We start from the raw sequence: 10558 nt of genomic DNA, 5'->3' as shown, positions 1-10558 counted from the left end.
CCTGTCTTTCTCCTGGAGACAGCACTGGGCCAGTACACCAGCCAGGGGGGCGTCACGGCCTGGAGGAAGATCTGCCCCATCTTTGAGGGTGAGTAGCTCTGTGCCCGACTCCAGAGTCTCTGCACTAGTGGTTATAAACCTTGTTTGGAATAACTGAGTGGTTTATCAGCAGTGCTGATACAGATAAGACTCTGTGTCTTTATGTTAAACCTTCCACCGTGGGCCCAAGACTGAATTACTGCCAGGGAATTCCCTAAAAAGAGAATTTTAATGAGAAAAAAATAATAATTCTGCCATCTTTGGAATTCTCTGGCGGTCCACTGGTTAGGACTCTGTGCTCTCGCTGCCAGGGGCCCAGGTTCAATCCCTGGTGGAGGAACTAAGATCCCACAAGCTGCGTGGCATGGCCAAATAAATAAATAAATAGATTAAATGTTTACATAGCACAGGGAGATCAGCTCGGTGCTTTGTGACCACCCAGAGGGGTGGGATAGGGAGGGTGGGAGGGAGACGCAAGAGGATGGAGATACGGGAACATATGTATATGTATAGCTGATTCACTTTGTTATAAAGCAGAAACTAACACACCATTGTCAAGCCATTATACTCCAATAAAGATGTTAAAAAAATTTTTTTTAATTCTACCATCTTGACCCAATAGCTATTTAAAACTTAGGATGTTTTATTTCAATATTCCTCTCTATATAGGATTTTCTTTAAGATTCCATTTTGAAACAATTATATGTTCACAGAAAGTTGCAAAAGTAGCCCAGAGAAATCTTATATAGGACAATATCAAAACCTGGAAATGGACGTTGGTACAATCCGCAGACCTTATTCAGATTGCACCCGTTTCCATGCACTTGTGTGTGTGTGTGTGTGTGTGTGCACACGCGCACGCGTGTATAATTCAGTGTAATTCTATCACTTGTGTTGATTTGTGCAAACACCACCGCTGTTCCATGACCACAGAGATCTCCATCCTGCTGCCCCTTCATAGTCACACTAACCCTTCCCCTCCCCACCCCTAAAACCTCTGACAGCCACTAACTTGCTCTCTATCTCTATAATTTTGTCATTTGGGGAATGTTATATAAATGAAATCATACAGTATGTGACCTTTTGAGACTGGCTTTTTCACTCGGCATGATGCCCTTGAGATCCACCCAGATTGCTCTTGTACCAATAGTTCATTCCTTTTTATTACCGGGCAGTATTCCATGGTGTGGATGGTTGTCCTATGGTTTATTTAACCATTCACCCACTGAAGAACATTTGGGTTGTTTCCAGTTTGGAGAGATTTACTTCATTACTTCTTTCTCTCTATATACAGTTTACATATCTATTAATATGAAATATACACAGTTTCTGTTTCTGTCATTTTTGTGTTTGTTTGGCCACGCCGTGTGACAAGTGGGATCTTAGTTCCCCGACCAGGGATTGAACCCTCCCCGGCACTGGGAGCGCAGAGCCTTAATCACTGGACAGCCAGGGAAGTCCCTCTGTTTTTTAGTTAGTGTTATTTTCCATTTTTTACACAACAATCATGTGATTGCATAAACTTCCATCAAAGGGATATATCATAATTTGCTTAACAATTCTCTGTTCTGGGCGTTTTGCTTATTTTCAATCACTGATAAACTGATATTCTGCTATCATGTATCTTTGTAGAGGTAGCCTTTACCCCCCTTTTTTGGAGTTATTTCCTTGGGATAAATTCTCAGGATTAGGATCACTGGATCAAATGGACAACCAAGTTGATGTCTCTTGACCTGGCTTATTAAGTTGTTCTATGGAAGTGTTATGCTGACGTACACATCACCGGACTTGAGTAAGCGTCTTTCCTCCGTATCTTTAACAGCTCTGAGTTATATCCCTGGTTCCCAAACTTGTCTGCACACTGGAATCACCCCAGGACCTTCCAAACATCCTGAGGCCTGTACCCCACCCCCAGAGATTGTTATTAAATTGGTCTGGGGTCTGGTCTGGGCTTTGGAATTTTTAAAATATTTCCAGGTAATTCTACTACTATGTGGACAAGTTTGGAAATCACTGAGTTATATCATTTGTAAACGTGTTCACTAGTGTTGCAGATGCAGAATGGTAGCTCATCATTTTTCATTTTGCACACCTACGATTATTAGGGAGGATGAGTGTGTTCTGAGGATGTTCATTGCCTGTGTGTGTGTGCTCCTCTGTGAACTGTCTCTTCCTGCTTTTAACGCGTGTTTTTTTTTTTAGTTTTATTTTTTGGCTGCATTGGGTCTCCGTTGCTGCATGCGGCCTTTCTCTAGTTGCAGCGAGTGGGGACTACTCCTCGTTGCGGAGCACGGGCTTCTCATTGCAGTGGCTTCTCTTGTTGTGGAGCATGGGCTCTAGGCGCGTGGGCTTCAGTAGTTGTGGTTTGCGGGCTCAGTCGTAGTTCGCGGGCTCTAGAGCGCAGGCTCAGTAGCTGTGGCTCACAGGCCTAGCTGCTCCGCGGCACGTGGGATCTTCCCGGACCAGGGCTCACACCCGTGTCCCCTGAGTTGGCAGGCGGATTCTTAACCACTGCGCCACCAGGGAAGTCCCTTAACGCGTGTTTTTACATTTCAGAAATATATCAGACGAATTCCAGGGAACATTAGCTATTGGAATCTCGGAGTTAGCCTTATACATTTGTAAGATAGCTTAGAATCAGTGAGCTTGCAGCATACAGATGAGAGTGCACAGGCAGCGGCGGGCAGGGCAGCAGGAGGCGGGAGGAAGGCCGGCCTGGCCCGGGGGTGGGGGGTGGGGGCTGCACGACGGGAGCGGGCAGCGAGCCAGGAGCCCAGACCCCATACGCCGGCCGCCGTGTCTCAGGACACTCACAGGGGAGCACAGACCGTCTCCTGAGCAGGGGTGGGCGGAGCCAGAAACCTGCCCCATGTCCGCAGCCCCGTGTGCCTCCGCCCAGGTATCGGCTACGCCTCCCAGACCATTGTCATCCTCCTCAACGTCTACTATATCATCGTCCTGGCCTGGGCCCTCTTCTATCTCTTCAGCAGCTTCACAATCGACCTGCCCTGGGGGAGCTGCCGCCACGACTGGAACACAGGTGAGGTCATCTCCACCTGCTCTGCTGCGGCGACCAGGAGAGGGATTGTCCCCATATCCTGGTCCCCAGGCCCCATCCTTCACCTGGGACGTGCTAGAAATCTGCCAAGGAGGCGACAGAGGTCTTATGTCAAAGATAAGAGCGAGAGTCCACCAGCATCACAGAAAAAATATCACAGACTTTTTCAAAAAAATTCATGTGTTCAATCAATGTATTATGAAGATAGAACTGACTTCTTTTTGTGCAGTTTAGCCCTTTATGGATTTTGATTTGAAACGTGGTTAGTTTGATATATGTATATATTGTTTTCTCATTTATTTATTCTTCATGTCTTCTTTCTGATACTATTTTAGGCCTTTCCAACTCCCAAGTCATGTGGATTTAACCAGGGATAAGCTGTTTTGTATGGCATCAATATAATTTACCATAGCAATTAATTTTCTCCCGTGATTTTCTTTTAAGACAAGAGCCTCTATGGCGATAGAACTACTAAGTCTAATGAATTGAAAGAAAATGTTAAATTAAAAATAAAAATTAAAAATGTCTAGGGGAGTGCTTTCCAAAAGAACTATCTGCGGTGATGAAATGTGCTTTGTACTCTCTGATACGGTAGCCACTGGCTACTTGTGCTGTCGAGTACTGGAAGCATGGCTAGTGCGTGTGAGGACCTGAATTTTAAAGCTTTTATTTAATTTAAATTAATTTAATGTAAATAGCCACACGTGGCTGGTCACTGCCCTATTGGACCGCGCAGGTGGACACTGTCCTGCTCCCAATGTCCAAACACTTTTCATGCCTGTCAGTGAGGTCCTACCTGTGCCATGATGAACTTTTTCTTGTTCAGATAAGTTACTCAGTTCTGAGCTGGAGTGTGAATCTTTTACTCACTTGCCAGGGAAGTGGTTTTGCATGTTTATCCTGGTGTTCAAGGCCCCCTCGCCCTCATATTTTATGCTGTCTCTCCAGGCTTTCATTCCCTTTTCACCACTTTGTCCCACTACTTGTCAAGTGAAAAGTCAAATCTTGGAGGTACCGCCCCTGACACTCCAAGATCTGCTAGGTTCTTCTCAAGTGTGTCTGCTAGTGCCTACACTGGCCCCGGCCCCTGACTGTGGCACTCACCCCGCTTTTCCTCTGTTTGTTGCAAGATCTTGAGGGCAAAAACGGTGTCTTCATCTCTACACCTTTTGCACTTAGCATCATGAGCTCTCAAAAAATATTCATGGAATGAATCAAGATTTTAAAATCTGTTTTATTCTAATATTTTATTGTGTTTTTTCTTCCTTCCCCCTTCCTTCCTTCCTCCCTCCCTCCCTTCTCCCCCTCTCTCTCTCTCTCTCTCTCTCTCTCTTCTTTGTGCACTAAAATCCGCCCTGACAACCAGCTTCTCAGATGGGGATTTTATCCAGGTTTCAGTGCAGTTCCTCTTGTAGAAAGTTTCTGCCTTTTTGGTGCCCAGGGGCTTGGCCTCAGGCCATCATCAGGCCTGTGTGCTTCTGGCTGACTTGGCAGGGGGAGCATCTCTGAGGCAAATTCAATACCCAGGGCTTTGGCTCCATGACATTTTGGGCATTTCTCCTGGTGAGTCTGGAGTCCTCGGAGCCTAGCGTCTTGAGTAGTACAGGACATCCCATCCTGTCCGGAAGAAACAGCCATTTGGGGTGTGCTGAGGCTTCAAGGAAAGTGACTTGGTTTGGAGGAGAGAGGGCTCCGCTAATATCCCGTGGCTCGGCAGATGTGTGTGGAGCCCCGGCTCTACCCCAGGCTCTGTTCCAAGTACCGGGGACATGCAAAGTGCAGAAACAGAGCTCCTACCCTCGTGGCTTTCATTCTAGCGGCAGAAGACAGACCAGAAACAAAGTCAGTGCATCCCATGTGTCATGCTAGAGGCACTGCTGTGCAGAAAACTAAACGGGGAGGAGAGACTGGGAATCTTAGGGGTGGGGTGTAATTTTAAATAGGGTCATCGGGGAAGGCATCTCTAAGAAGGTGACCCTGGGTCATGCTCTGAAGGAGGAAGGCGTGTGGAGGCAGACACTAGGTAGGAGAAGCAGCAGTGCAGAAGTGGGTGGCATCCAGGGGGCAGCAGGGCAGGTGTGGCCGGAGCAGGTGAGCGGGGGCGGGGCAGTAGGAGAGGGGTGGATGGAATGGGGCCTTGGGGGCGATGATGAGGTTTGGGCTTCTTTCTCTGAGTGCGATGGGAAACCCTTTGGAGGTTTCTGAACTGGGACATGACATAGAGCCACGACATGGCTGAAGTCTGAGCAAAGCCGCTCTGGCTGCTCTCTGGAGATTTGACTCTGGAGGCAGGAGCAGAAACTGGGCCCATCAGGGAGCCGGGAGCCGTGGTGACCTGCCCCAGACTGGCGGCCATACCTGGAACGGGAAGGGTCAGAGCCCAGATTTTCTGAAGGTGGAACATACATAATTTGCTGAGCTGGATCCCAGCCTTCACGTCATCACAGACAAGCGATGACGCGCCATTTCTAAGATTAGCTTTCTTGTGTGCACAGTGGGGAAAACGCTCTCTGTCTTTATTGATATTTCCCAGGATTACTGTCCTAATAAAACGTGAAAAAGAGTGTGAACACTCTTTGTGAAAAGTTCATAGTCGTAGACGGGTAATTAAGAGCCACTATTGATGGAGTGCCGGGCAGTCTCCTTTTCATTTACTCCGTTTATCAGTCCTACACTGGGATCTTCTCATGTACATTTATTTATTTAAATTTATTTATTTATTTATTTTTGGCCACGTTGGGTCGTCGTTTCGGCGCGCGGGCTTCTCATTGCGGTGGCTTCTCTTGCTGCAGAGCACAGGCTCTAGGTGCGTGGGCTCAGTAGTTGTGGCTCGCAGGCTCTAGAGCACAGGCTCAGTAGTTGTGGCGCACGGGCTTAGTTGCTCCACAGCATGTGGGATCTTCCCAGACCGGGGATCGCACCCGCGTCCCCTGCATTGGCAGGCGGATTCCCAATCACTGCGCCAACAGGGAACTCCCCTCGTGTACATTTAGAGACCACGGAAGCCACACAGCGAGTAACCGGAGGGGGGCAGGGATTCAAGCCAGAGTCTTCTGATCTGTACCTGTGCTCTTAGCCCTCAGCTACATCACTTCCCCAGAAGGCATCCTTATTGTTCCTCAAAGGTCGTTCCTCAAAGGCCACTCTCTACAGGACAGTGGCCCAGAAATATTCGTATGTTTGAAGCTGATGGAGTGCAAAGCATCTTTCCTGAGGCCGCCCAATGGTGCTTTAATGAGAATGTGCTACACCCCCCCCCCCACCCCCCATCCCCCGCCCCGGCTCCACCCCGGAGAAGTGGGAGAGGGTGCAGTGGCTTTGTTGAGGTTATTATGTGTTTCGTTCTGTGTTTTATTATGAGGCTGTTTTGTTTAGGCACCTTCAGCCCAGATACCTTGCTTCCCAGTCTCCTGAAATTTCGCCCCACTCTCTGCTCATGGTACATACTGGCCAGTGATGTCTCTCTCGCTCCCCGCCCCGCCCTGGACCCCCGGCAGAGCACTGCGTGGAGTTCCAGAGGGCCAGCAGCTCCGTGAACGTGAGCTCTGAGAACGCCACCTCTCCCGTCATCGAGTTCTGGGAGTAAGTGAGGCCCCTGCGCCATCGCAGTGTGGGCGGCGTGTCCCATAGACGGGCGCGGGGCTGGGGACCCCACGGGCTGCAGGGGACGAGTTTCTGCCTCCTCCTTTGGTGGCGCCGTCACCCGAGTGGCTTTTTCCCGCCGTGCCTGTATTTGTGGCTAGGGCAGGACTCTTCCCGAGGCTCTCCTCGCGCTGGGCCTGCGTCGCCCCCCGCCCCCCCCACGCCCGCCCGCCCGCCATGTGGGTCCGCCCTCCCCTGCGGCTGCATGTGTGTTGCTTCCACTGCCCTTCCCCAAAATATTGGCGTTCACCGAAGACATGATTCCTCATATCAAAGCATCCTAACCCTCCGGTTGAGAAAATACGTGTTCGCACCCACTTCTCTGGGTTAAACTGGTCCTCAGCCTCTGCCAGAGCAAACCCACCTGGGAACAGTTTGTCTTCGCCTCCCTCTCTGTCTACTCCCATCTCTGGGCAAAGCAGAGCCTCACGGATCAGAGTGAAGGAGCCGACAAGCCTTCGGACCAGAGCCGGAGGCCCGGCTCCGCTGCCCGGACGAGCTGAGGCCGGCGGCACAGGTGGAGTCGCTCACCCTTCTCTCCGCAGGAGGCGGGTCCTGAAGATCTCGGATGGCATCCAGCACCTGGGGGCCCTGCGCTGGGAGCTGGCCCTGTGCCTCCTGCTTGCCTGGGTCATCTGCTACTTCTGTATCTGGAAGGGGGTCAAGTCCACGGGCAAGGTCTGTGTTCGAGGGCCCCAGGCCCCTCCCTTCCCTGGGCCACCCTGCTCCCCGCGGGGGGCTCAGCCACCCAGGGGTTCCCCAAGTTGTACCTAGTCGGGGATGGGAGGGAATGACCCCACGAAGAGTTCACATGTCTCTCTTCCTTGATTCTGTGCCTTTCCTGGATTCAATGGTATGTCCTTCTGGTATTTGGGGAACTGGAATGGGAGAGAGAGAGAGAGGACAGAGAGAGAGAGGCAGGAGGGACACGTGGGGAGGAATCTGATCTTGGAATGCACCATGCGTGTGGGCACATCGCAAACTGAACACGGTTCACGGCTCCCCGTTTCATACGGCTGTTCTTTGGGAAAGCAATTCCGTTGTGACTATTAATCTCAAGATGACTGTCAGCCACCCCGAGACCCTGGGGAGACTCGTTGCCCTGGAGTGCATGAGGGCATCCCGAGTTCTCCTGGACTCCTGCCCCGGCGGCCTCTGACCAGGCTTCCCTCCTAAGCTGCCTGCCCGGTTGTGCTAAGCTTGTGAGCTCTGTGGGGACAGGGGTCACGTGTGACAGAGCTTTTTGTCCCTGACGACCCTTGCCACTGCTCTAAACTTCTCGTTGGGAGCATGCCTAAGTTCGCTCAGTCACTCAGCAGATATTTGCTGGGTGTGTGTCAGGGAGACGGAGGGAGCGGGGAGGGCTGAAGGCTGAGGACTGAGCAGCTGCGGGGGGAGCAGGAGGGCACAGAAGGGGTGACGTCTGCCGTGGGCTTGGCGCCTCCTCCCCCTGCCCCCTCCCCGTCCCGCCACTGCTGGCTGCCCCCGTTCCTTACCTTCTCCTCTGCCCCTTGGCCAGGTGGTGTATTTCACAGCCACCTTCCCTTACCTCATGCTGGTGGTCCTGTTGATTCGAGGGGTGACGCTGCCTGGGGCCGCCCAAGGAATTCAGTTTTACCTGTACCCAAACCTCACGCGTCTGTGGGACCCCCAGGTAAGACGCACAGATGGGGCTGTCCCTGTGCTCAGCTGGGCATCTCTGCTCCTGGACAACCCCTGGCATCCATGCTGAGGGGGGTGTCTCCACACATCTCCCCCTCCTTGGTTCACAGCTGCCAGGGAACCCAGGGGCCCTGAGGCCCTCGTGGTGTTTTGTAGTGTTTCTGGGGGGCTGTAAATGCGTCCTAACAGCCTTTCCCCCAGGCTCTCCCCTTCCACTACCTCCTATCTCCTCTGGGTGTCTCATTTCATTTCGAGCAGCCTCTCTCTCTCCTGAACCTCCACCGGCCCCTCTGTCCCGCCCTCTGCCCACAAGGCCCGCTCCTGGCCACGGCCCCCAGCGCCTCCCAGGGCCAGCTGGCTGGTGGTGCTGAGTTTCCTGTGTGCTGTCCAGAGGCCCCCGGCCCTTCCCTCTGGGCCCTTCCTTCGGGGTCCACCCTCTGGGAGGGGTGCTGTCTGCTGACCGAGGGTCTGGACGGCAGGGACTGTACTGAGAAGCCTCTGCCGGGGTCTCGTCTTCTGTTTGGCAGCCGTTTTGAAGGCCAGCAAAGCCAGGAGGGGGCCGAGGGTGGAGAGGCCGTGGGTGAGCACAGCCCAGAGCCCTGCCTGGCCCGGCTGTGGCCTGAGCCCGCTTCCCTGGCAGAGGTCACCTCCCGGGGCCTCCTCCTGGGCTGGAAGGGCTGTGTCCCTGAAAGGGACGCCCAGCTCAGAGCAGACCAGAAATCGAACGGCTTTTCATACGTTTTTATAGTAAGGCCAGCGGCACTGTCACTGCTGAGAGGTGAGAGGGGGCAACAGAGGAGGGAACAGCCCCCTGGCTCCCTCCGAGGCAGGGACCGTTCCCACGAAGGCAGTGGCTCCCCTTGTGCAGAATTTGGGGTGGCTCTTCTCAAGCCTCCTAGCACCCCCGGATGAATTACGAGCTCTTCCATCCCGAGTCCTGCGGCTGCCAGGGCTCCCAGAAGCAGCAGACCACTCGAGCCCGGAAGCCCCCCCAGCCTCGGCCCGGGCTCTTTCCCCACAACATCCGGTGGGATGGGAGCTCACCCTCCCGCCCCCGTTTCTGAGACTGATAGAGACACAGGGGCAGCCACCTCGTCTCCGCGTGGACCCAAGGGCTGCAGTCGGGCCTCGGAGCCAAACTGTAGAACCGCAGCTGCTGAAGCTAGAAAACCCCCGACGTCATCTCTGCAAACTTCTCGCTGCACAGATGAGCAAACAGGGCCCAAGGTCACGTGGAAGGAACGGCAGGCCGGGACCCAAAGTGCCGTGGTGGAACGCAGGCAGCAAGCAGGAGGTTGCGGGGCAGCAGAGCCGGGCGAGGCCTTGGAGGCCGGATGTGGGTTCGGCTTGGATCCCTCACACAGGAGGGGGCCGCTGCGGGTTCTGGAGCAGCGGTGTGAACCGGTGGCTGAGCCACAAGCCGCCTTCGCCTGGAGATCAGGCTGGGAGACAGGCAGGTAGAATGAAAGAAGAAAGGGAGAGAGGGTCCAGCGTCTCTGGAACTGACCTATGGCTTCTGTGATCGACGCTCTGTTTGTCCGGACCAGCCTTTTAGCTAACAGCTGCTGAGCGCCCGCTATGGCCCTGGCATCGTTACGAGGGTCACATGCATTATTTCAGCTAATCCTCACTGCTGACCGATGAGGCATCCCCATCTTATAGACAGGAAATTAAGGCCTAGAGAGCTTAAAGATCTTTCCGTCCGCACACCTGCACCTGGAATCCAGGTCTGCATGATGACAAGTCCCACAGGCTTTATGGTCTCTTGAAGGCAAAGTCCTGTCTGCTCGTCTTTGTTTTTCTCGCAGCTCATTCATTCAGCAAAGATTTATTGAGCATCTATTTTGTGCCAGGTATGTTCCAGGTGTAACGTTTGCTACTTAATAGCTGCCGGCAAATATGAAGAAGGTGGACCAAGCGCCTTCAACTCTGAGAGTTCAAAGGCCGTAATTCTGTGTCTGGGTTACTGCAGGGAATAAGACCTCTTTCAGGCTTCTCTCCAGGACACCATCCTTCCAACCTGGGCAGCTGCAGGCTGTGCAGGCAGCGATGTCTTCAGAATCCTCTGAGCCCAGGGAGGGAGACGTTCCAAGAGCCAGGCTTGGTCCTGAGCTTCCGAGCATACTTATTAACAGGCTGGTCCTGACCTCCTGCTGA

The 10558-nt window shown here is 52.8% G+C and overlaps 1 protein-coding gene across 1 annotated transcript in view; it reads left to right on the top strand.

Moving 5' to 3' along the window:
* The window catches only part of SLC6A13 (solute carrier family 6 member 13), a 30442-nt gene that overhangs the window by 10032 nt on the left and 9852 nt on the right, over positions 1 to 10558 (top strand). The window contains exons 3-7 of the mRNA XM_007469516.1: positions 1 to 88; positions 2939 to 3079; positions 6595 to 6679; positions 7285 to 7417; positions 8259 to 8393. Of these exons, the coding sequence (XP_007469578.1) occupies positions 1 to 88; positions 2939 to 3079; positions 6595 to 6679; positions 7285 to 7417; positions 8259 to 8393 (582 nt within the window). The remainder of the gene's footprint in view (positions 89 to 2938; positions 3080 to 6594; positions 6680 to 7284; positions 7418 to 8258; positions 8394 to 10558) is intronic.

Source organism: Lipotes vexillifer, unplaced genomic scaffold (assembly GCF_000442215.2).
Source record: "Lipotes vexillifer unplaced genomic scaffold, Lipotes_vexillifer_v1.1 scaffold395, whole genome shotgun sequence".
Taxonomy (NCBI): Eukaryota; Metazoa; Chordata; class Mammalia; order Artiodactyla; family Lipotidae; genus Lipotes; species Lipotes vexillifer.
Note: the sequence above shows the minus strand (reverse complement) of the source record. Positions and strands in the feature narration are given on the sequence as shown.